This window comes from Paroedura picta, chromosome 2 (assembly GCF_049243985.1).
Source record: "Paroedura picta isolate Pp20150507F chromosome 2, Ppicta_v3.0, whole genome shotgun sequence".
NCBI lineage: Eukaryota > Metazoa > Chordata > Lepidosauria > Squamata > Gekkonidae > Paroedura > Paroedura picta.
In genome coordinates, this window is record NC_135370.1 from 129,856,219 (window position 1) to 129,883,069 (window position 26,851).

A 26,851-nucleotide genomic window follows, 5' to 3' on the forward strand; every position below is an offset into this window, starting at 1 on the left:
CTAAACTGTGCTCTGCAAATTCCAGTTCTCAGAACTAGAGCAAAACGTAAACATTCTGCATGACCAGAGAATGCCCTTTTCATAGCATTTTGTTAATGAACTGTATGTAAGTTTAAAACTTACAGAACTTTCTGTAAGTTCTGAAAATCCTGAACACTTAAAATGAGGTTCCTTACGTTCTTTGCAGCATTATCCTTGAACCAGAACTCATGCTTTTAACCTTTGATGGGTTAATAAAACATGACAGTGGCAGATTTGCATGCCAGAACCTGAGTCTGCCTCGCAGTTGAAACAATTGAAAGCAGAGGAGTAGATAGAAGAAGGTTGTAGGATCTGCTGATCCACCCCCTCCCTCCCCTCCTTGGGAAGACTTTCCTCATTGCTTAAAAGATTCTGCCATTGAGGCAGCCTCTGTTCATTCAGTCTAAGACTATTCTTTTAAACTATTTTCTCTTATTTTTTCCTAATAATGTAATGTTTAATTACAGCTACATCATTTTAAAAGCCTCCAGAGAATGTTCATTGTCACCCACCTAATTGTTTGATTTCAATAATTTTAATCACTTTTAATAAACTCTTTCAGATATCTGTTTCCATGGCACCTACCAGCTGGATAGAATTTTGAGGCAAACAGCTGACTGTGGTGCTTTCATTAATAGCAAAAATGCTGAAAGGTAGCCCACAATTCCCTAAGTATGTCAGGGAAAACTTTGGTATTTGTTAGCACTAGTTTCTATGTTCCTTGAGAGATATGGTTTCTATACTTGCAGCTGGAAAACTGGGGACTGGGGAGTCTGCTCAGCAACCTGTGGAGGAGGCACCCAAATCCGTTCTGTTTACTGTGCCTCCTACGATGGACATGGTTCTCAGGAAGTAGTGGATGATGCTGAGTGTGCATCCTTAAAAGAGCGGCCACGCACTGCACAGACTTGCAACATGCACCAGTGTGCAACATGGACCACAGGGCCTTGGTCATCGGTGAGTTTGCCACAGATAAGATATCTGCCTTTGGGGAGGGCGGTATATATAAATCTAAATAAATAAATAAATAAAGATATCCTGTACATGTGTTGATGTTATATTCCCAGCTGTCACAGTGGCTTGAAGAAGAGAAAAAAACCTAGCTCAGCCTCACATATTTCTCCCATGCTGTATGAGTCCTTAGTCATTCTATTCCAGATGTGTAGACTTAGAGAGCCATCCTTGGGGTTGTGCCAAGCCCAGGACAAATCAGCCTGTACAAGCCCCCAATTTTTCATCCCCCACATGACTCTTGTAAAAAAGACAGGTGTGGCCATTGCATTGTCTGGCAATGATGTCAAATGTGGTGCTTCCCTTTCCCTTACATGATTGCCTCATGCTGCTTTTGGTCAGCCAGCCATTCATCAGCCGTACCACAGGCTTTTCTCCCAGCAAGACCCACCATCAAAGCACAGAATGATTGCCCTGATTTGCCAGGGATCACAGTCTGATTATTCAAGGGTCCCGGCCCTGACTAGTTCCCATGTCTCTGTTTGTTTTAAGTTATATCTATGCTGCAGACTAGTCTACTAGCCATTTCTTTTCCCCAGGGAATCTGAAAACTATGGAATATCTAATAGAATTCTTATCCTCTTCACTATAACTGCAGTTCCAAGGGACTGGGGCAGGGGAGAATCATAACATGCAGTGGTAGCAATTCTCTAGGGGCTGTTTTTTCTGATTACTCTGTCTAAGGTACTTCTACAACAAATCAAATCATCTGCATGCAAACAATTCCATACAATGATTATAGGGATGGAATTTTCTTAAGCATATGAATGGGAAATTTGAACCAAGTAAGGAATTTTGTAACACATGAAGCAAGATTTACACTGCAGGATCCTGAGCTGTCTTGCAACCCATAGGAAATGTAGACGAAAATTGGATAATGATTCTGCATCTCTAAAGAATGAACAGGCATCTGGCTGGGGCAATGTATTTTGTTCAAGTCAGGGCCTTGTACTAGTTGTACAGTGGATTGGTTGCTCATAATCAAGGATACTTGACTCGTGTTTCCTCAGTGGCAGCCAATGCTTAGAAAGTTCTCTAGAATGTGAAGACTGTGATCCTGTGACCAGTGTCAGACAGTTGAAATACAGCTTGGATTACAGTTGATTGAAAACCTTGGAAGCAATCTTCTAGCAGATGCTTCTTTGAAAAAACAGTGTTGCTGTACAGATTGATGCTTTCTACATGCTTGTCTGCTCTCCTAAGTGGTTTTATAAAGGCAGAAAGCAGCCATGCAAGACCCTGATTTGGAAAAGGGTCACAGTGCAGATAGAAGAGTTTTAACTGTTTGCCCCAATGCATAATTTTACCAGTCAAAACTGTTCCTCCCACAAGTAATTAGCCTTGTGTGGGTGGGGAATAACCCAAGAGCACATATCTGTCTTTTCTCCTTTTTATAACATCACAGGGAAGGGTGGAGATCACTTTTAGTTGATAACCATGCAGGTATGGAAAGATAACATCTCTTCTCAAAATCCAGGTTACATCCCTCATCAGCAGCAGTCTGCCTTTAAAAGTGCTTTGCAGATCCTGTGTCAGATCTCCCAGCAATCTATCTTTCCATGGGCCTTCTCCTTTGACCCTTCTCCTACATTGATCCAGCCAGGTTTCCTATTGCCCTGTTGCTAGGCTACAGCTCTCTCTCTCTCTCTGGAGAACCTCTTTTTCTTTCTCCCTTTCCTTCATGGGCAGCATTCTTAGACTTGTCAGTCCTTAATGGCTTCCCCAAATAATGAATTATGAATAAAGTGTGCAACCGGTATCCCAAAAAATGTCACACCCATCTCAACCACTAATATATCATTAATAAATATTGATAGAGCAGCCATGCAATAGCTTTTATTTAGACCAACCAAAATATTGCAACATAGTCTGTAAACTTTTGAGTTCTTCAGAACTCTTAATCAGATTGGATATTATTTTTAAAAGGTGAGGGAAGATCTCTCAGGCATCTTTGTCAGGATCCTGTGTGGAATGCTTTGCTGACATCAATGAACAAACAGTATGGCTAGCCATCAGATTGCACTGTAGCATGAGAGAACAGGCTAAAAATGGAAGGCAGCCAACCGAAATAATAACAACCAATAGGTGATCAAAAGCTTCTCTGATGCCACATAAAACACACAGATCACTTAAAAGGCTAAAAGCAAAGGAGAAACACCAATACTGGAGATCATTTTTAGTTGATGCAACCAAGTAAAGGGTCAACCCTTTACCCAACCTAATGAAAAGCTCCAGAAAATCCTAAATCGTGTATACTGTTTTGAGCTGTTTTAGTGTCTGGATTTTTCTATGGGAGGATGTGGCTATTACCTCTTCCTGTGTATATGGACACGTATCTTCAAATTGCCCCAAGTCTCAACAAAGTGAACATTGTAGAACCCACTATTGGAGAAGTGGGGAATGTGTAACTGAATTTTCATATTCTTGCTCCCTCAAAGGATTGCAACATGTTCTTTCTGTGCAACATACACAACAGATTTTTGGATATGGAAGTGTGTGTAGTAAAGCACATGCAAGGCTAGTCAGGTCCACATCTTTTAGTGACCACATTTTTTCTTATAGTGCTCAGTTAGCTGCGGGGAAGGTATTCAGTCCCGGACTGTAACTTGCAGTACAGCGCTGGGTTCTCGGACTCAAGATGTTGCCTGCTTGACAAAACCCAAACCTCCTGATAACCAACCCTGCATTGAGGATAACTGCATCCATGAGGTTGGTTGGCACATTGGAGCCTGGGGACTGGTAAGCATCACACTATTTTTCTAGATTTACTTTCCCATCCGCTGTTTCCCATTCACTGTTTCCTGCCTCCTCTGACTTTTAGCAAAACTTGTTTGCATAAATGTAGGTTTGTTGCATCTGTTCAAAGTTTAGTGGAGTCATAGGGGTCAACCACATGTTGACTCGGGCTCCCTCCCTCCTCCAGCTTGGAGCTAGCTTGGTATAGTGGTTAGGAGTAGAGAGTGGTTAAGTGAACGTATACCTCTTCAGACCATGACAATATATCTGAGGAAGTGTACGTGCATATGAAAACTCATACCTTGAATAAATCTTTGTTGGTCTTAAAGGTGCCACTGGATTCTAAATTTGTCCGACTTGACTGTTCAGCCACAGCTACTTCCATGCTCTGTAGATAACTGAGACATTTAAGAATGCACCTGCAGGAGCTCCTTTTTACATAATAATGATTTTTATATGACTAAGATCCCTGGGGATAACGGAGACCACAGCCATGGAGAAAGTCACTCTTTTATGAAGAAAGCTGTTGTTAAGGCAACATAAACCTTTAGTCATGATCTTCTCTACTCATGCTATCAGTTTGACTGGGTATGAAAGCATAAAGGGTATATAGTTACAACTGTCCCTATGTAAAATCAGTCTCAAAATGTTGTTTGCATGGGGTCTACCTATCAATTGACATGGAAGCTATTACACTTTTTATCATTCAGTCCCATACAATCTGTGCCAGACAGCAGCTTGATAATATATCTACAAAGCTGCTACAGTTTACTGTGTACTTTTACCTACCATTAAAAAATCCTATTTTAGCACCTACTTTCAGGCACTCACTAGCTTACCTTTTCAGGACAGTAGAATTATAGTCCCCTACTAACGTTGTTTTGTATCTTCAAGTGTTCAAAGAGCTGTGACTCTGGCATCCGAACTCGTCAAGTCACCTGTGCGGATAGAGATTTTAAATCCTACAACCAAGAGATGTGTAAAGCCATCCAGCCATGGATACCAGAGATGTTTGAAAGCTGCAACATACAGCCTTGCCACCAACCACAGCGTAAGTAAGAGCTGCCTGCTTCTCAGATTCCTATGAGATTCCCACAATTTGGACTCCTAAGTAGTTTTTATTGCAGTTCATCCCTTTCTGAAATACCACCCATTTTTGCATTGAGTTCTTGCTTGTTCACTAAGAATATTAATATAATTGCAGAGGTTCCCAGCATGCAGGACACTACGGGCTATGATATCAACCGTCTGCCCTTATTGACTCGCTACATCCCTGACAGTGACGTCACAGGTTTGTAACTATCTCTTCATTTAGATGCTTCCCATGTTAATGGTGTCAGAACAGTGAAGCCTGGTAAGTCACAATCACAAAATATGTCAATCTTTAGTGTCTCATTATTGGAGCTTTTCCGAGAATGATCTGGTTAAAGATTCACCTCCTTCCCTCTGTGATTAATTTGATTGGTAAATTCACACATTTTTGAACTGAACCAGTGTTTATGAAAGTTTGTTCCTTAAGTTTTCCATGTTCAGATCCTGAGGGGACACTTTTTCCTAAGGTTGACATAGTAGGGGTGAGATGACAGGAAAAGCTGCACCTGCCAGTGTTTTCCTTCTATAAAGGTAAAGGTATCCCCTGTGCAAGCACTGAGTCATGTCTGACCCTTGGGATGACGCCCTCTAGCGTTTTCTTGGCAGACTTAATAAAGGGTGGTTTGCCATTTCCTTCCCCAGTCATTACCGTTTACCCCCCAGCAGCAAGCTGGGTACTCATTTTACCGACCTCAGAAGCATGGAAGGCTGAGTCAACCTTGAGTCGGCTGCTGGGATCGAACTCCCAGCCTCATGATCAGAGCTTCAGAGAGCATATTGGCTGCCTTACCACCCTGCGCCACAAGAGGCTTCCTTCTATTTGTTTCCTTCGATATGATGGGGTATTTATTTTTTTTAAAGCATTACCCAGTATCTCTGAGTCTCCATGTTTATCAGTTAAGGGGGAAATGCTTACAAAAATAGAAGCAATAATTCTAACTCAAGCTCATGTAAGAGAGAGAAGAGAGATCCTATATAAGATGAAGCATAAGGCAAGCAATGGCCAAAGAGGCTCAACATTAACCAGTGAGAGGGTAGGGCTGTCTGCCAAGTTAAGTTCTGGGAACCCTCCCAGATCCTTTTGCATGCAGAGTAACAATATCTAACACCATACAGCATAGGTGCTGAACTCATTTGTTACAGGAGCTGATCTGACACAAATGTCACCGTGGGCCATGGATGCTATAAAATATAATGTTGGGTACAGGAGATATAAGCTTTATAAAGGACATGGGTAAACCCAATTAACGATCCTACGTCTTAATCAAAATATCAACATGCTTTAAACATTAACACTCCTACAGTATTTCCTCAAAATACCTTCCTGATGCCCACCCTCCCCCTTCTACTGCCCATTACTCATTAGCATTGGGACATAATGCACAGCACCTGGCATCTGGCAATAAAGGTAATGGCCCATTGCTTGTGGGCTGGATAAGAACTCTGCTATACAGGTCTCAAGGGTTCAAAATTCCTCTCAAGGGTTCAAAAAACCTTATTCATGCTTGATTCCCTGACCCACATTCCTTTAGCCCTGTTTGCCACTCCATTCTGAGCTTGCATCTGAGCTCACAAGCCCTTCTGTCCCTAGGCCATAACCATATGTGGCATTGTACCAAAGTTGTATTTCATATTTGGCCTTTCCTTTCTTCATCCCCATACAGGATGAACATTGAATATAGTGGAGGAGGTGATTAAAAAAGAGGAAAAGCAGGTGCAAACTGTTCAAATCCAATGTGGCTCATACTGCTTTAGTTATGGAACTATTGCTTGCTGGAAAAAAACACTAGCTGCCCCATCAGACGAGTTTCCAAAATCAAAGATTTTATTGGAAATGCAGAACAACTACTGGCATGAAAATTGACAAAGACATTTTACATAAACATAACTCATTCATTCATACAGTCACAGATCAGAATATAAAACATTAAGATTCTAAAACATGTTGGGGGTGGTGGTGGTGGGCTTGAATTGTGTAGGCACAAAATTTCACTGTCTGTAGAGGCACTTGAGGCTTGTCACCCACGCATAAACAAACATCACTCCAAATAGTAACCAAGCCCCTCCCAGACATTTGACAGGTGCAGACATCAGAGATGCCTCAGGAACTAGGTGGTACTTAGGCGTGTCTACATGGGTCCCCACAAACTAGGTTCACCCCTTATTCCCATGGCTAATGGCCAAGTCTCTATCTGTTCTCCAGATGACATAGACTGAAATAAGGTGAGATAGGCCTTAGGTTTCCCAAGCAGTTCTAATGGTGGAAAGAACCATTAGCATAATATCTGATGCATTCAAGGATGTTTATATTTCCCCAGGTTACACAACCCAACATTCCCAAGACTAAAGACTGGTTAAGGCCCTTGACTAAACCAGGCTAAGCCAGGCCCTGTAGGCCACATAAGCAACATCTTACGGGCCACATTCCCACCAACTTATAGAACCAATGTCCACAGGAGCCTCAAGGCTGCTGTGAATAAAAACCCCAAGCCAAATCCATGGCATGTTCAGACCTGATCATGACACTGAAGAAAAAGAGATTTTTTATCTTCATCTATAGAATTTGATCTCCACGTGGACTAGGGATGGCTATATACAGAGTCTAAGCATGCATCATGTTTTACCCATCGGTTGTTATAATATGAGAATAGGGAATGTCAATCTCATCACAGGGTGTTTACAATAATTGCCATATGGTGCCAAAAAAGTAGCCCTGTGTCATTCCTTCTTCCAAGTGGTTTCCACTTTAAGTGATCTCTTTTCATTTTACCACAGAATTAACTGTAGCTCTGAGTTAGTAACTGCAGGTAGAAATCTACATTCCATAAAGTTATCTTTTCAGTTTCTAGAAATGAAAGAGTAATCCAAGGTAGCTCTACTCACCACCAGCTCCAGCCCAATGAAGATCATGGCTCCAATTTCTTGCCTCTTCGATGGGAGTCTTTCTCCTCCATATCTCAGCGCTTCAACTCCCCTCCAGATGTGGCCCCACTGACTGATGTTCAGGACTGCAGCCAGAGTCCTCATGGATGCTGCTCCGATGGTCACACTCCAGCTGCTGGGCCCCTTAGGCAAGGCTGCCCACCGGACAGTTGCCAACATAGCAGGTAGGACAGGCTGGTTACATTTGGGATGCCCCTTAGAGATTCACCCAGAACCTCCTTTCCTTCCTTTCTACTGTAATCCTGTGGGTTTGACCCTGTTGAAGTTTTTGAGGGAAAGGTAATTTTGAGCCTCTGGCTGGCTGGCTGGCTGGCTGGCTGGCTGGCTGGCTGGCTGGCTGGCTGGCTGGCTGGCTGGCTGGCTGGCTGGCTGGCTGGATGGATGGATGGATGGATGGATGGATGGATGCTGAGCTGAGCCTGGGTGCTGGGGCAACTGGGACTGGTGGGGCGCCCATGGAGGTCACCCTGGACATGGAGGCACAGGCCTCAGGGACTGCAGAGGGCCCAGTGGCATCTTCAAGGGTAGTATCCAGGGCACATGCCCTGTTTGCCCCACCCTAGATGTGTGCCTGACCATCAACACCACCATCACAGCCAAGCAAGCCACAGCAGGCAGTGGCCTTAGGGATATAAAAGACTATCATTTTTTATTCCAACTATGTTTGTGTTTACATATTTGTGTCCTGCCTTCATTCCCCATCCCTCTTTATTGAATTAAATCCTCCTTCTCCTTAAAGTTCTACTTTTGTTTGATTATAGGTGATTACAGGGCCTGGGAATTGAGTTTGAATTTTTTTTCTTTATTTGCCCACTGGCCATCTCTTCTGTACTTTCATGTCCTGGCTCTTTTAAATGGCTTGGCTTATTTTGGTTGGCATGGTTTTATTGATCTGATTTTATTATTTGTTTTACTGACTTCTTTTGTAATTATTGGTTTGTTTATTGTTTTAGCTGTGAGTCACATTGAACAAGTCTTGAAACACCGTATACAATTTTTAAAATAGACGATTACTTGTTCAGCCAGTTTTAACAAATTATGCTAAACTAGACCTTGTTTCTACTGCTCCCCCCACATAGGTATGGGTGCTGCCCTGATGGAGTATCACCTGCCCTTGGTCCAAATAAAGAAGGATGTCCACAGTATTACAGTGATGTTTATTTAAACCGAAATGAACCTGTTGTTGCCTTTTCAAGTGTAAGTATGGAGAACATTATTATGAGTTAAAAAATTGTAGTTTTCTAGTTTTATGTCCCTAAACATTTCTCCCCTGCTCTAATCAAGATGAATACATTTGGCATTGTACCTTTGCATCCTAACTCCCTTCTCTTCAAAACCTTTTCCACCTTTCGACTGGAGTATTAGGGCTTCTTGAAAGCTTGGACTAGATGGCCTGTATGGCTCCTTCCAACTCTATGGTTCTATGATTCTATGATTCTTATGCCCTGAAAATCTTATTGATTTCTAAGCTTCTCCTGGGAATTAAATCTAACTCTTGTGCTAGTTCCATTTGTGCAAGCAGTAGTACAACAGATGTAGCAACAAACCCAACTTTTTAGATAGTTAAAAACGACATTAATTTGTGCAAATGGTTCACATGATTTCATTTAATTTGTTTTTGAAATAGCATCAGAAGAAGTAGGTCCAATTCCAGATGGGGGGCTGAGCCAATAGTGCCTGGGGACCCCTGTCTGTCTATCCTCAAGACCCCCTCATACCTCCCTTTCACACTTCCATGCCCCCCATCTGCTTTAGTATCATAGAATCATAGAGTTGGAAGGAACCTCCAGGATCATGTAGCTCAACCCCCTGCAGAATGCAGAAAATTCACAACTACCTGCCTACCAACAGAGACCCCAATTCAATGCCCAAATGATACTCCTCTCCCCAAAAAAACAGAATCCCTGGCCAATCTGGCTTGGAGGAAATTTGCCTCTTGACCCCAAAGTGACAATCAGCGTTTCTCTGGGTATGCAAGGAAAGTATGGGTATGCCACAAGAGCGAATAACCAACACAATCCCTTCTGCCCACCCACACCCAACCTGCCCAAGTTCATAGAATCAGAATTTCTGTCAGATGGCTATCTAGCATCTGCTTAAAAACTTCCAAACAAGGAGAGCTCACCCAAGGAAGCCTGTTCCACTGAGGAACTTGCAGCAACTTCTGGATGTTTAGCTGAATATCCTTTTGAATTAATTTCATCCCATTGGTTCTGGTCCGACCCTCTGGAGCAACAGAAAACAAATCCACACCGTCCTCTAAGTCAGGGGTAGTCAACCTGTGGTCCTCCAGATGTTCATGGACTACAATTCCCATGAGCCCCTGCCACAGGTTGACTACCCCTGCTCTAAGTGACAGCCCTTCAACTACGTGAAGAAGGCTATCATATCACCTCTAATTGCCTTCTCTCTTGGCCAAACAGACCAAGCTCCTTCAATCTTTCCTCATACACTTTTATTTATCTTTCTTCAGTTTTCAAGTACTTTCACTGCCCATGCTCCTTTCCCCTACAGCACTGGCTAGTACATGCAGCTGGGAGTTTTGCTGTCATGTGGCCACCAGGAGTATCATCACTGTGCACCACTCACCCACTGTTCTCCAATGATGCTGGGAACTGGGAGCATAGGTGATGGAGACTTTACAACAAACAGATGGGGAAGGGCATGCAGACAGGTGGCAAGGGAAGTACTTGTTCAGCAGCAGCACCCCCCACCAGCACCCCCCTGTGGGCTCTAGCACCTCTCTACACCACTGGGTTGGCTGAGGCCCGAACTGAGAAGAAATGCCTTGTGCTGTGTCTTGCACAAGTAGAAAAGATTGTGAGGGACACCAGCATTTCACTAAGTGAAAATGATTGTGTCCCTCACAGTGTTGTCTACTTATCCAAGTGACTTTTGTACATGTGGAAATCTTCCAATCCATTCTGTGGGCGGTTTACAGAGAACAGGAAAATACCTGATTACATGTTTATTATTTATTTATTTATCCTATGGCCTGGGTGTAATATAGGCAGAAGATCCTAAGATTGTCTGGCTGCCAGGCAAGAGACATTCGGAGATGATTGGCTATTGCCTGGACCTGCATCACAATCCTGGGGCCATTCTGCACAAATTAAATGTAGCCAAAGTCTTACCTTTTGTAAACTATATTAATTTAACGTTCCGCATGACATCATAAAAAAAAACCCACAAAACTCCTTCCAAGTTCCAGCAACAATCGGAATTTTATAGCGCTTAGGGGGAAATCCAGAAAAGTGGATTCCCCCCGAAAAAACCGCTACACTTCTGAGCACAAGCCGCAACACATCAGTGAAAGACATGTGTGTTCTCAAAATAGCGGTAGAAAGAATGTCCCTCTCTAGCTCTTGCCCCCGAGCTTCCGGAGATGCGATCGCCATTCTCCCCCCCCCTTAAACCAGTGAAAGCAACGGAAAAGTGAGGCTTCTTCAGCTGAAAGTCCCTCCACACAAGTGCTTAACAGTAAAACAAAGCTCCCTTCTGCAATTGTCTTTAAAGTTTCGGAGCTCAATACAGGCCCCTGTTTGACACTGCCTGTAATTTTGACCAGAAATTGCCCCCATCGGGGGGAATTTTTTTTTACTTGAAGAGCATGTAAACAATTAAGCGCCAGCTCCTACGCCAGCGAAAAAGGTCTTTCTGAGACATTGAATGAACAAATATACATTGCTACTGGTGTTTTCAGATTTTAAAAAAAAGTTTTTAAAGGGAAAGGGGGTTTTCGAGAGCACGAACACAACAGTTCACTGGCTGTTCTGTTTGATTGACGGCCAGAGGCGGGAAGAAGCGCGGAAAAATATTGATTCCGGCGAGACCTATGGGGAATGAATAGACCGCTACTGGGACTTCAATATTCCTCTAGAATTGAAGGTGTGTGGAATGACCAAATTCCACTATTAATTATAGTGTTTCTGCATACTGCAAACATTTAGCAACATTGGTCGTTGTGCAGAATGGCTCCTGGTATTCCTTGGAGGTCACCCTTCCAAGTACTAGCCAGGGCTGACCCTGCTTAGCTTCCAAGATCTGATAGGATCAGGTTTGCCTGGGCAATCCAGGTCAGGTTCTGTGATAACATGGAAAACTGTGTCCAACTCACAGTCCCTTGTATCTCAAGAGCTGTTCATGCTTGGGATTAATTTTGTATGTGAGAAAATAGCTTGGTTGATTTTTCTCTGCAGGCACTAGGAGAATTTCTGTATGTGATCCACAAAAATCAAACAAAGGAAAAGAGCAGATGAACCAAACAGATTTTCAGATCAATCATGAGACACGACAATCCTGCCTAGATAATAGCCACTGATTTCTAACATTAAATTGTCCATTCAGCTCTCAATGATTTTGCCTTCTGGACATGAAGCCTGCTGCCATGTATATCCTGTGGATAGCCATTGCTCCTCTTGCTTCCTCCTTCACCTTTTCTTCCTCTGCTATTGACACTTCTGGCTGTGAATCTATCTTTGGAAGTCATGTTTGAATCTCAGCCCAGCTGTTCTGCTAAGTGCAGGAGGAGGCAAAATGAAGAATTATATATACAACACCAAATTATCTGCTGGGACACTCAGCACTAGAATAATGGATGGGCTTGGTGCCCAGAAATAAGTGGCAGAGATCACAGCAGGTGAGATCACTGCCCAACAACTGACTTCTCATACCCTGCAGACCTACCACCTGGAGTCTTTTTACTAGTAGGTGAGCAGGAATATTTGTTAACTATCACCATATGAGCTACTGATCTCTATTTAGCCCTTACTATAGGCAACATTAACAGCCTGCAGCAAAAATGACATCTGTTTTTCTCTTCCTTGGCAACATCGGTGGAGTAGCTTATGATACAACTTGTATATGTCTTCCTTTCTGATAATTTCTCCAGGTCAGAGAAAAAAACATTTTGGCTGGTTTCCTTGTCTGTTAGCAATCAGGCCTCTCCTTTTCCTGAGAGGCAGTTTATAGCTAGAATAACCATAACTAAAGTGACCAGATTGTCCCACTTCTGGAGGGACATCTGGGGGTACCTGGCAAATTGTACTAATTTAAAAATATATATTACAATACTATTTTTGTGTTCTATGCATTCTATGAAACTTTTTGTTGGTCCATATAGACCAAATTTTTAATCAAGAACCTCCCTGGTCAATGGTGTCCCACTTTACCAATGTTAAAATCTGGTCACCTTAACTATAACCATAACCATAACCCTTCTTAAAATCAAACATACACACACACACACACCTCCAATTATAAGTGCAGGACACTGCCTGGCCCAAAATGAAACAAAATGGATGCCAGTCAGAAACAATACTAGACATATAATTTAGAAGTGTATGAGTGGCTGTCTGTCTACTGTCCTCTCTATGCCTCAGAAAGATACATAAGTATGGGACAATGGGTCCACCAGGATCTATTGACTCACCTTGGACTAATCTGTTCTAGTCCAACCTTACTTCATCTGTACCCTAATTAAGCACCACTTAATTCTATTCACCAAACCCCTTGAATGATGTCATCTCAGTCATATCTGGTTTTGTTGAAGGCAAGCCAAGTTCAGTCCCAGCAAAGTCCAGCTGTGGAGTGTCGAAGTTCTATGTATGGTTGCTGCTATGACAACATTGCTTCTGCTTCAGGGCCTCTGGGGGAAGGATGCCTCAACAGACCCAGTCAATGTAAGTGATGTTTGGTTTTGAATGGTGAGTTCATTCAGTGCTTTCTATAAGCATGGTCAGAAATAAATTACATTCTTGTAATTGGTGTTTTATAAGCTGGCCTATACCATCTGTGGCAGAATGGGCCTGCTCTGACCTGCAGGCCCTGTTCCACCCTCCCCTCCAAGGTTTTCCTGACACTGGAGAGACTTTTCTTTCTCTCCTGGGTAATTCACCACCACAGAACTCCCAGCTTCCCTTCCCAGATATGAGGCCTTGCCTCCGTAGCTCCTGCTGCCCAGTGCAAGATAATGATGGAAACAGTTTTCTGTCTTGTGCTCTCCTATAGGCATAGCTGCTTATGAACTGCTGACCTTCCCTCTGGCATTCCTTTTACAATGGCATGTCTGAGATGGTGGAGGTCTATGTGGTGCAGAGAATCATTGCCAGCATCAAAAGTTATAAAAGATTTATTTTAAAAAATCCTTTTAATACATCACCAGATGAAGCAAGGGATTAAAAAGAAATGGGTAAAATGCAATCCCTGTGTTCCTCTTTCAATATATCCCCTATTAGATATTAAATTATATGACAGGCTCCTTAGCTTAGGAAGTTGTAGATCTCTACCGTTTCCATTACTTTGAAGTTTCCTTCAATTGTCCATGCTAGGACACAGACCCTGGCTGCCTCCTTCAGATCTCAGTTAATAGTTTTGTCTTTTCGGATGCTCGGCACCAAAGAGGGTTTCCTCATCTCTCTTTTCTCCACCCACTGACTAGGTCAGGCCAGGTAAGAGCGGCTTTTCCTGAAGTCTCCAGAAATTCCCTTCCTGAAATCTTTCTAGTATTATATTCCTTCAAATCTCTGATGCTTGCTTGGAGTTGTGGGGAATTGGGCCCTCCTATTGTTTCTACCTAGACCTATGTAAAGGTAGGTAGGTAGGTAGGTAGGTAGGTAGGTAGGTAGGTAGGTAGATAGATAGATAGATAGATAGATAGATAGATAGATAGATAGATAGATAGATAGATAGATAGATAGATAGATAGATAGATAGATAGATAGATAGATAGATAGATAGATAGATAGATAGATAGATAGATAGATAGATAGATAGATATAATTTCTTAAGAGATAGATGGGGTGAGCCTGGAAAGCCATTGTCCGACTTCCTCTTCCCTGCCTGCTCTCTGTCCAGAGGGGGAAAAATCTTTCAAAACTGAAAGTGAAGGTTTTGCTTAGTTCAAACCTCCAAAGAAAAAAAATGTGTTTCTTCACACCATCTAATTTTAAACTAGTCTTTTGTGTGCCAAAATGCTGAACAAGTCTGAAATGGGCTGTCAGTTTCTATTTTAAAAAATTCTGTTGACTTCATTTTTTAAAATCTGTAAAAAGCCTATAAAGCCAACAGAATACTGTATGTTCTTCCAGCTGGGTTTTATAGTCAGGATTACAGCTGGAGAGGAATCACTAATGCATTTCTATTCTTGATTCTTTTGAGGAGTCATGATTGTTCAGTACAGCTTTTCAAAAAGGGGAGGTCAGAAACCAGATGGGCATTGGCAGGATAGACTTGAAACAACTTGTCTTCCCTTTAAAGTGGCAGTGTTTACCACAGACAGTGCCTTCAGTAGCTTTACTAAGTCAGGATGGGCACAAGTCCAACTCAGAAGTATTCACCCACTCATGCCCCCTGGGCACAATATCTGCTTTCATGGGAAACAGTTTTTGATGTTAAGCCCAATTAGACTGTGCTAAGACTCTGATGTTTTGAACCCTGACTCTGTATGTAAAGGCATATTTATGTTACTAACTGAGGTCTTACAGAACAATTATGGATTATTCAACATTCTCTTCAAACTGCACTTCCCAGGATTCTTTGAGCACAGTCATTCATTTAACATTTTATCAATAAACAAATATATTTTCCCCCTTCCTTGGGAACAGAGAATGACAAGGATAGCAGCACCTCTTGATCAATGAATTCCCAATCTTGTCCGGCCTTACCTTGCTGTCTGCACCATGCCCCATTACCCAGCATTCTTGCTAGTAATTTTAAAAAGGAAATACCAGTGAAATTAGACCTTAAGAGACATGAGATGAATTTATGACACAGGTTGAGAGCAGGCCTCAGACTTCTGACCTCTCACCATAGCACTTGATACATTGAGAGTGTTCTGTGTGTTTATCATGAGCCGGCTAAATCTGTGGCAATGACTCTCTCTCCTGTTAGCTTATCCTATCAACTGTCTGCTACCCAGTGCCCATGGCCCCTGCACAGATTGGACAACTCAATGGTACTTTGTATATGATGTCGGGAAGTGCAACCGTTTCTGGTATGGAGGCTGCCATGGTAACAAGAACAACTTTGCTTCTGAAGAGGAGTGCATGGGAACTTGCCATGTCTCTGTGGGAAGAAGTGAGCACCATATCACAATCCCCAACATCCAGTCAAGTTCTCACTTGCAAGAAGGCAATTCACAGGATCAGCAACGGCAGCCATCTGCAACAGGAACCATCAGTCACAGCCACCCAGGAGGACATAGAACTTTCCATATGACACAAGGTGGCTCAGAAGCTCAGTCAGCACTGCACCGTGTAGAAGGGGGTTGGGGAAGGACTAGGATGACAGATGGACTACCAGAGTCTCAGCAAAGGACTGCTGTGCTGAATAGCCAGCAGCAAGGCTCTTATCATGGTACAGCTTATGGGGAAAGAAGGATGGATCCAGCAAAGCACCTGCATGGGTTGGGGGAAACTGTGGATTCTGGGTACACTGACAGACAGCTGACTGTCAATGGTCAAACAGTTTACCATGAACGCGAAGAATGGAGGAGGCCATCTGGAGCAGAGGAATCAGTAGTGGATGGATCTGAGCATCAAACACCACCAGACTCTTCCTTACAACATTCTCTGAACAGGTAACGTTTTAATGCTGGTATACTTTCCTTCTGAAGGGCTGTTTTTCTGTGGCCAGACACACTGTCAGTAATATTCCTTAGTGGAATGCCAGCCACCTACTGCCAAAGATTTCTCCTTTTAAAGTGACCACTTGTGTATCTTCATATGCCACAATTCCCTTTGACTTCACAGGAGAGAAGCAAATACAAGAAATACAACACTCTTATTCAGTTCTATCTTTTGTGAGATCTCTGATGGTGGGTAGAATCATAGAATAACAGAGTTGGAAGGGACCTCCTGGGTCATCTAGTCCAACCCCCCAATGCAGGACACTTGCAACCCTATTGCTCATCCACTGAAACCTGCCACCCCCTTGAACCTTCACAGAATCAGCCTCTCTGTCAGATGGCTATCCAGCCTCTGTTTAAACATTGCCAAGGACGGAGAACCCACCACCTTGGTCTTCAAACCCCTCACCATCTTTGTTGCCCTTCTCTGGACACTCTCCAGTTTGTATACATCCCTCTTCAACTGTGGTGCCCAAAACTGAACACAGTCCTCCAAGTGAGACTGAACCAGAGCAGAGTAAAGCAGTACCATCACCTCCTGTGATCTGGACACGATACTCTGTTTGATACAGCCCAAAATCCCATTTGCCTTTTTAGCCACCGAGTCACACATCTGACTCATGTTCAATGTATGGTCTACTAAGACTCCTAGATCCTTTTCACACATACTACTACCAAGACAAGTCTCCCCCTTCCCATATTGGTGTAAATGGTTTTTTCTACCTTTGTGCAGAACTTTACATTTGTCTCTATTGAATTTCATTTTATTCCATTTAGCCCAGTTCTCGCGCCTATCAAGATCATCCTGTATCTTGATTCTGTCTTCTGTTGTGTTTGCTACCTCCCCCAGTTTAGTATCGTCTGCAAATTTAATAAGTATCCCCTATAATCCCTTATCCAAATAATTTATAAATATGTTGAACAACACAAGCCCCAGGACAGATCCCTGGGGAACTCCACTTGTCACTCTTCTCCAAAAGGATGCTGAACCATTAACAAAGCACCCTTTGGGTATGACCTGTCAGCCAGTTATCAACTTGTTACCAGTAGCTGTATTTCTCTAGGCTCCAGATAATTTTACATTTTTCAAGGGATATTTTGAACAAGAGAAGTAGTTACAAAAGCATTTGGATATGTCAGCTAGGATTTGGTTTATCACCTAAATAACAACTCTTGATTCTCCAAGCAAAATTTATTTTCCTGATTTTGGGGTTCAGCAGTTAGATATATTTCTCTGAACCTCTACAAAATTGTTTCCTAGCCATAGCTGTATACTGTAGTTTAAATTCTTTCCATTCCGACTTGGATTACAGAGCTAACTAAACTGTGTTGCTTAGAACAACCTGACTTTTCAGAAATGTGATCACAAGTATTTGAGATTCCTTCTCTATATCCGCAGCTATGTGTTTCTCATCCTGTCTTTCGTAGTGACCTTGGAGATAGCAGGAGATAGAGTTTTCTAGAAAATCTCTTTCTTTCAGGGTCTTCTTGGAAGGATCAGAGTTTTCCACTGCGGAGGCAGGCCTGGGGCAAAGCGTTCGTCTTCTCTGCAGGGTGGGCAATTCCCCTTTCTCCAGAGTTGAGTGGCAGAAAGATGGACAACCAGTGCCATCAGACAGGTGAGCCTGCCTTTGCTTTCCCCCTCTACCACACATACACTGTGAAACCAAGCATAATCATTTATGCCAACCTGGTAGAATTTGGGAAAGGGGATGGAAATGATTCAATCCTAATATCTTAAACTTCTTACACTTTAATGTACATAATAATTTTTACAAATGACTATAGAATTTCATTATTTAGCACTAATTATGCTGAAAAAGCTGAATTCTGTGGCCTGTAATTAAGCAACTGATACATACATTTATGTATTTTGGACTGTTTTGCTGATCTATGCTATTATGTTAGGCCAATGGCTGATGGAATCTTGATGGGTAACCTTCTTGGGCCACAAACAATCAGCCTGCCTCACAAGCTTATTGTGAGAATTATCAGGGGTCCAGAGGGGATCCAAGAAATTACAGACCATGTCTACCATCTGTGCCAGGTAAATTAGTAGAAACTGTTATTAACAAATATTAAGCACATGAAGGAACAGTCTGCTGATGGGAGGATCAACATTGATTCTGCAAAGGGAAGTCCTACCTCACCAATATCTTGGCGTTATTTGAGAATGTTAACATATATGGGTAGCCAGTTTCTTGAATTGAGCCCAGTAACTGATGGGCAGCTAATGAAATGATAGCAGAAAGGGAATAATATGCTTCCTCCATCCAGCTCCTGATAATAGGTGATCTGTGGCATTCTGCACCAATTCAAAGGGAGACCTATGTACAATGCATTACAATAATTTAATCTTGGTGTTACCGAGATGTGGATCAAGGTGGCCAAGACAGCCTTCTCAAAGTAGGTCTTTTTGTCACGTAGACCAAGTTGAAAGAAAGTATTTTTTGCAGTTTCATTAACTTGTTCTCTAGGAGCAGAACTGGATCCTGTATGACCCCTAGGCTCTTAGCCAGCAAGGGTCAGCTGAACACCATAGTTATGGTGATGATCACTTGTTTGAAGCAGTCGGTTGGGAAACATGCCCTCTTTTTTGTTTTTCAAAATAAGGTAATCCTTACATTCTAAAATGAAGAATATGCTTTTGAGTTGCAACCAATCTGTGGCAATCCCAGCCAAGGAATATTCAAGGCAAAAGATGAGCAAAGTTGGTATGCCATTCCCTTCCTCCATGTAGCAACCTCTGTCTTTTTTGGTGGTCTCACATTCAAGCACTAACCCTGCTTAGTTCCCAAAGTCTTGAGGCACATGGGATATTCTGGATGCATTTGGGGGAGGGGGCAGAGGTGGACCATTAGTGAATAGAATAAATAAATAGTGTTCATCATCGGAGTGTCATATGAGAACCTGGGAGACCTAGGTTCAAATTTCCACTCAGCTGTGCAGTTAATTTGGTGACCCTGGGCCATCACTCACTCCCTGACCTGAAGCTATATCACAGGGTTAAGAAAAAATGGTAGAAGTATTAACATAATGCTAATATTTTATTGACATCTTAGTGGTTTAGCCAGGTTCTCTCTCTTTCATTCATATATCTCATATATATATCTCATCACCTCCTGGGATCTGGACACGATACTCCATTTGATACAGACAAAAATATATACAGAGAGAGACTGCCCCTCTCTGTGAACAGGCTTGGGGTGGTTTTCACCAGATTTAAGTATATAATGTAGCTTTGTTATCCTGTATATATGCCAATGACCTGTTTAGATGGTGTGTTAGTCAGCAATGCTTAATAATGCTCTCAATTCGCCCTGCAGGCATACTTACCAATCTGACAGTTCCTTGGTGATCAGCCAGCTCAGAGCTGAGGATGCTGGGACCTACATGTGTATAATTTCCAATGGGAGGACAGAACACAGACAGATTCAGCTAAGGATCAAAGGTCATTCATTGTTTCTCTCTTGAGATCTGAGCTAGCCTTGCCCATTGGTTCCAAGATCAAAAGGAAAAGGTCAATTTATAATGCCGGGCTTAGGAAAGTCAATTGGCTACCATGCCAGCCCATATCCCTTTCAGTATCTTGCAGAATGCTCATCATGATCAGACCAATCCTGCCAGTGTTAGTGAAACAGACAGCAATTGCCATTTATAGTAAAAATAGTGGTGTAGGAATCCTTTATAGCGGACATGCTTACAGATATCCAGAACAAGAATGTTTCACACCTGATTGGTAGCTGCATTACTGCCCAGTTTCTAGAAAGCAGCCTTATTTTCTATTTCAGTAGACATGAGATTTCTGGATTAGTGTTCATAGCTCATTTCACCCAACTTTTTACAATGCTCTTATTCTCCTTCTTTTCATCTGGTGACATCTTTACGCTTACATTTTACCAATAACCTTTCTCCCCACTCTGTCTAACTTATTAGCTCTTGGTACACATAGTGGCTGAAGACCTCTTGGATTAACTACTCATACATTTCACATGAACCAGCACTTAAGCTGGAAAAAGAAGCAAAATATATGCAATATATCTCTTATTGGGGCCAACCCAGATATCACAAAACATTGTGCAAGCTTAGCCTCTGATTGCTAAGGGCAGGGCTTGGGAAAACTTAGAATTTAAATGCCACAGTCAATCACAAAATTTCTGGGCTTTCTGGTGGCACCTTGTGGGCACAAAACACTTTCCAAGACTTTCAAAGCCAAAGAGGCAAACAGATATTTGCCAATTATGATATGCAATAGCAAAAGGCACATCTGCATATGAAAGTGAAAGGGCGATCTGAGGCTTGGATCCCATCTAATATTTCCACAGAGGATGATTTCTGCCTGCAGAATGTGACTCTCCTTCTGCTGCCCAAAATACTCCCCACAGTGCTTCTCCTGCTTCTATTCCATACACATTCGATAATGCAATTCCAATGTCCTTTTGCAGCTGGTTTTTCCTGTGCAGAACAGGAAAGTCAGTTTCTAAAGTACATTGAAAGTGCATTATCAGCTTTTAAAGTGCATTGAAAGTGCATTATTCAACATGTGCGGAATGGGACTGGTTATTATGGTAATAGCTGTGGGATGGGAGAATTGGCACAAATCCCACCTACAGAATTTCTAGGCAGGATCCAAGCCTTAGTCAGAATTTTCTCTCCAGGTATCTACAGACCTGTTGTTGCACAGGGAACAGGGCACCAGTTTAATCATGGACAGAATCGTCATCATGGAGTATTTGGTTTAGGAGTTAGTACTGGCCATTCAGTTGTCTCCTCTGAGAGTCCTCATTCCACATACAGGTAAGGTTACCAGCATCAGATACTATCCTTTCTTATTTGCACTGCCAGTATCATAAGCGAGATTTGGTTTTCCTATGTGAACTAGTTAGAAAAGAGAATTGGTTGGAGAATGGTCTGTGCCGAGTAACAAATCATACCTCTTTTTCCATCTAGTTTTAGGAATGGGGTTTATAGCTACCTCTTGGGGAAACAGCTCATTGAAAGACTGTAGGCTTTGAAGCATTAGCGCTAGAAAAAGCAAGAAAAAAAGTTTTAGAAATAACATATCTGCAAGACTGAAGAAACCAGGTGAAAGCAGGGCTCTTGATGGAGACAGCTGGGTTGTCGTTTCTAAACAGTGTGCACAGTTCTGCAGTAAAATACGGTGACCTGTTTATCCCCAAGACAGTCAGTCTTGCACACAACTGAAACAGCCTGGAAACTCCTCAGTTGATGCAAATGGGAATCAAACCTGCAATCTCAAGTTTACAACTACCGGAGAGTTTTCTACAAGTGGTAGAGCTCTTCAGAACTCTGCAGTCGTAACAGAGATTGGAAAGTACTGCAGTCAGTTACATGGACAGAAAGAGTCTCCCTGTTGGTTTTGATCCTTCCCTTTCGTCTATCCATGCCTCTTTTGCTCCTGCTCCCGGAGCTCCAAGGCAGGTTACTTACTAATTCCACAGGTGATGCAGGCACCATCACTCCTACTCCACCTGGGATCTCCCTGGCCCACTGAGCTGATGGTGACAGTGAAGACAGTCTGTGCTGCCTGCTCTGTGTGTCCTCTCGGATGGAGTCAGGGGATTGGGGCATGCTTGGCCTGAGTGTGAGAGCAATCCTTTCCATAGTCTGTGGCATGAGGAAGGCTGCAGGAGTCTGAGACAATTGCATAGGCTTTGGCGGCTGGGAGCTGAGGAGAGAAGTGAGTCAAGTCTTGTTTGAATGAACCCCTTGCCTTACACCATGGGCATGCTGATAGGGTAACAGCTGGTGGCAGTCCCTCAATAGTTACAGGAAAAACAGCAGCATTTTGTTGAAATGTCTCCGGTCTTTCATAGAAAGCATTCAGCGGAGCCAGGCAGGCTATTCAAAAGGACATTTATTTACATGGGACTCTTTTGGCTAGAGGAGTTCTCTGGGCCTGCAGCCAAACACTTAGGAAAGATGTATTTAAACAAGCTTGCACTTTGTAAAGTGCTTAAGACAGAAGCAGCACACTGGCTGCAACTCAGCCTCTGAAGGAATCCATTGTGTCCAGATCAAGATGAGGAGCCCCTATGAACTCAAGGTGGTGGTGGGCACGTTGGGGCAGGTTTCACGGATGCCCTTCAAAGGAAATAAGGATAAGGGGTTGAGTATGGAAGTTTCTAAAATGTGGGCTGGAATATTGCTACTGGGGGAGGGCTAATGTGGGCATGTACTTTGCAGGCTAAAAATGTACAAGAATGACCCCTCAGAGGTTGATGCCAACATTGGGGAACGAATCAGATTGCCTTGCCGAGTTGAAGCAGCACCTTCTCTAACCATTGAGTGGCAGAAGGATGGACAACCCATCTCTTCTTCCAGGTAAGTGATAGCACTATACTACTGTCCTTCCATCATTTTACTTATCTCAGAGGTGCACATTTGGTGGGCCATCAGCCACTCAGAGGGCCACTGTGACTAATTCAAGAGACCTGAAATATTCTAGGACAATAGGGTATTTTTTGGTCTTCAGATACAAGATGTCTAAGGGCCTTTTACATTATGGCTCTCCTCTTCTTTTCTTCCTTCCCTATTGTATCTCTCCCCTGAGGTCCCAAAGATGATGTACAAGGGTTCTGCAAGTTCTCTGGAAAGTTCTTTAAGCACTCTCAGGTGCATTTCATCCGGCTCAGGGGATTTGAAATCCAGTGCAGCTAAATGCCTCTCAACAACCTCTCTGTCCATGTCAACCTGCCACCCAGACGCTAACCCTTGGCTACTGCCAACTCTAGATGTGCCTAAACCCTTTGACCCGTGGGAAAAAAACATGTAAAATAGGCGTTGAGCCTTTCTGCTTTCTCTGCATCCTCTGTTAGAGTTTGTCCATCTGCACCGAACAGTGGGCCTATTGCCTCCTTTACGTTTGCTCCTCACATAATTGAAAAATCTTTTCTTGTTACAATGGGCTTCCCTGGCCAATCTTAGCTCACTCTCAGCTTTGGCTACAGACAATAACATTAAACCAAGAACCATAGATTTAGATTATTAGCACCACATTAAGACAATTTCCAAAAGCACATCTTTTAGCTTAAGCCTTCTTTTTGTCTTTGCACCTCAATGTACACCGGTCTCTTGTCATTCCCATCTTTCAGTTTCCCAGTTTTTCTTCTTTCAGTGTATATTTTTTCCTGTTTTCATTTCTTTCTTGCCTTTCTTTACTCTTCTTAGGATCACAGAGTCATAAAGTTGGAAGATACCTCCATGGTCATCTAGTCCAACCCCCTGCAGATTGCATGGCAGGAAACCTCGCAAAAAGTCTGCCCCAAAAGATGCTCCTTTTATTTCTGCACATGGAATCGTTTTTACTGTGCAAAACCCATCGTATTATTTTTTATTATGCATGGCAGTCCCTCCTCAGAGCATCAACTGTGTTTTTTTCAGTGCAGTATCTAAAACTAGCTTTGCACTGACTTTTATTGTGTGGGGTACTAAGGATGCTCTTTTTTGATGCATAAATGTTAGCATGTTTTGGTCTCCTCCACTTTTCTACTCATAGTCCCTCATCCACCAATGGGAGCCAGAGGTGCCTGCTACCGATTTTCTGCCTCCTTAGTTTCAACAATCACTCTTCCTAGCAACTCAGTGAACTTTATTATTTTATTGCATAAAAGCCCGAGGAGTAGCTCTGCTGGTATGCTTGGCATTTACGAAAGCCTTCCTCTAATGATCCTGAGACTACAAAACTAGCTTCTCTGTATAATTATATCACACAAATAATTACTTATAGTGGCAGTCTATCTCTCATCAGTGTCCATGTAGAAGGGTGGGGGTGTTGATTGACAGTTTATCAGGCTGGCATAGCAGAGGAGTCCTCGCTGTGCCGCCTTGCATTGGCCAAGCAGCTGTCTGAAATGCCAGTTCCATCTTGCAGAAGAATGAGGAAGCAGTTGATTCAGGCTATGAGTGGAGGCTCCCATTTGTGCTCACCGGCAATTAAAAAAAAAAAAACTTCACAGGGGATGGTATGGTATGATGGTTCATGTCCATGAACTACAATTCCAATGAGGCCCTGATGGCAGCATGTGCCAGAGTGGTGGTCAGTGACATTGTAGAACAATGGAGGAAGTTCCCTCTTCCAGAGTTACCATCAGAAATTTTCCAAATGCATAACCGCAGCAAAAAACAACAACAATAATGCATCATCAAAGCACATGCATAAATGGGAATGTTTTGAAAACATTTTTTAAAAGGATGATTTAAAATGGTTGGTGAACCGACTGCAGTGAAAACCAGTGCATGAATAGTCCCTAGTGTAGTTGATGAGAAACAGATTCAGGACAGAAACACTTCTTTCTCAACAAGTATTAAAAACTGTGGATTTCTTTGCTAGTGGATATGATGATAGCCTTGAACATAGGTAACTTTAAAAGTGGGTTAATCAATTTCATGGAGGAAAAATGGATAAACGGTGAGTAAAAGGAACCTCCATATTCAGGGTCTTCTGAATATCGGTGCTAGGAGGCAACAACAGGGGAAGGTAGCCTCTGTGCACTGCTGGTTGTTCTTCCAGGACAAACAGCTTGGGCTCTGTGTGAAACAAGATGCTAAACTAGACGGACCATTGGTCTGATCCAGCAGGGTTCCTTCTGAGGATATTATCTCGGAATTCCCTTGAGAGTAACTGGGAGGGGCTATTGCTTGGGATCCTTTACACCAGCGGTCCCCAACCTTTTTGTGGTCGAGGACCACCTCCGGGGGTGGAGGAGAGCCAGCGGCCTGGGCACCACGCATACACGGCAGTTGTGCGCAAACCCACGTGCGCAGTTGCCGCACATGCATGTTTTCACCGGCAGAGGGCGCAAACGCGCATGCGCAGCAACTCCACGCATGCGCATTTGCATCACCGGCGTGCCGGTGGCCGCGCCTGCCTCTTCCCCCCCCCCTCACAGCGAGAAGCTAGCCAAGCCGTGAGTGAAGCAGCCGCTTCGCTCATGGCCTGGCAAGCTTCTCGCTGCGGGGGGGGGGGGGGGGAGGCAGGCGCGGCTGCCTGCAGCACGGTACCATAGCCTTCGCGGCCCAGTACCGGGCCGCAGACCGGGGGTTAACAACCCCCGCTTTACACTATACAGTGTACACTGCATAGCTCTACGCACACATATATGCCCGTGCACTTTCTACTTGTTTCAGTAACTTATCCAGGCTTTGTTTTGGCAACTTAATCTAGTCCTTTATCAGACTGTTACAGCGCGACTGAGCTGACAAACACAGTTTTGGACTGAACAGTCTGGGATTGGTTCCAGATTTGTTGCCGTGTTAGCTTGTTGAAACAATATAAACAGGAGTCTTGCAACATCAGGAAGACAGAGTATGCATCGTTAAAGGCAGGACAAAGATGCTGGAACCAGCAGTGTTCTATATGTTATTCCACATGATGAGCTGGAAGAGAAATGAGTGCTCTTCTCTTTCATTAACTAGGACTGGTGACAGGACACCACCAGATGCCAGAGCAATTCCTATTTTGATCTGTGTGAGATTTAGAGGTGTCCTAAGATGACTACAGTTTCAGCAAATAAATAAATACTAGGTCCAGTCAATATACATGTTTTTCACCTCTTCTCTCAGAAAACATGGTATCTTTGGTTCCCAGGTACAGGCAGCAGGCTGATGGTGCCCTGGTGATTAGTCGCCTGAGCATGGAAGATGCTGGTTTCTTTACCTGCATTGCTTCCAATGGCCATGCCCAGGATCAGAGAAGAATCCAGATTAGACCTCAAGGTACTTGGGAAAGGGGGGGGGGATTTTGCCTTGACACCGAAAAAGAAGGCATGGGGAAAGAGCTCTCTATTTTATTAAATTAAGCCATCAGATTTGCAGCTCTCTGTGCAATTTCTACAGGATGAGAGCAATCTACAGTTAAGATGACCTGGGGGATTTGTAAAACTCTAGCATGACCTATGTGACTGTTGTTGATAAAAGGAGAGTTCGTAGTCTTGGTGGGAGAAGGAGTACCATACAGCTAGAGGCTTTTATATATTGAGGTATATATCAGGTTGTCTCTGGGCAAAGGATCCTACTGTGGCTTGTTTTGATAAACCTTCCCAACGCTCTACTGCAGATTATGTGGCCGGCTCATGAGTCAATTCATTCATGCAACAAGGCTTTGGGTTCCTAATTTCAGATTGCCCTTCCTGAAAAAATAGCTTCAACTTCTTGGCCAGACAGAATGTTCCTAGTTACTGACAATATCCTTTCTTGTCCAGGAGAGTTGAGAATCACTGGTGTGCTACCTACCCTCTCGGTGTCTGAGGGAGAGAATACCAAGCTTCAGTGTGTAGTGACAGGCAACAATGTCAACATCAGATGGTCAAGGTAAAGAAGCATGAAATTAATTAAGAATTAACACCAGCTAAGTACCAAAGAAAGATTTCTCAGACCATGGGCACCCTGGAACTGTCCAGG

At 43.1% G+C, this 26,851-nt stretch overlaps 1 protein-coding gene across 3 annotated transcripts in view; it reads left to right on the forward strand.

Moving 5' to 3' along the window:
* Nucleotides 1-26,851, forward strand: part of PAPLN (papilin, proteoglycan like sulfated glycoprotein) — a 77,509-nt gene that overhangs the window by 47,237 nt on the left and 3,421 nt on the right. For all 3 annotated transcript variants that reach the window (XM_077322698.1, XM_077322697.1, XM_077322699.1), the window contains 14 exons: nt 771-978; nt 3,595-3,771; nt 4,663-4,819; nt 4,973-5,059; nt 7,703-7,967; nt 8,883-9,000; nt 13,355-13,484; nt 15,694-16,381; nt 17,911-18,048; nt 19,756-19,880; nt 21,088-21,226; nt 22,637-22,774; nt 26,040-26,167; nt 26,653-26,761. In XM_077322698.1, the coding sequence (XP_077178813.1) occupies nt 771-978; nt 3,595-3,771; nt 4,663-4,819; nt 4,973-5,059; nt 7,703-7,967; nt 8,883-9,000; nt 13,355-13,484; nt 15,694-16,381; nt 17,911-18,048; nt 19,756-19,880; nt 21,088-21,226; nt 22,637-22,774; nt 26,040-26,167; nt 26,653-26,761 (2,607 nt within the window). The remainder of the gene's footprint in view (nt 1-770; nt 979-3,594; nt 3,772-4,662; nt 4,820-4,972; nt 5,060-7,702; nt 7,968-8,882; nt 9,001-13,354; nt 13,485-15,693; nt 16,382-17,910; nt 18,049-19,755; nt 19,881-21,087; nt 21,227-22,636; nt 22,775-26,039; nt 26,168-26,652; nt 26,762-26,851) is intronic.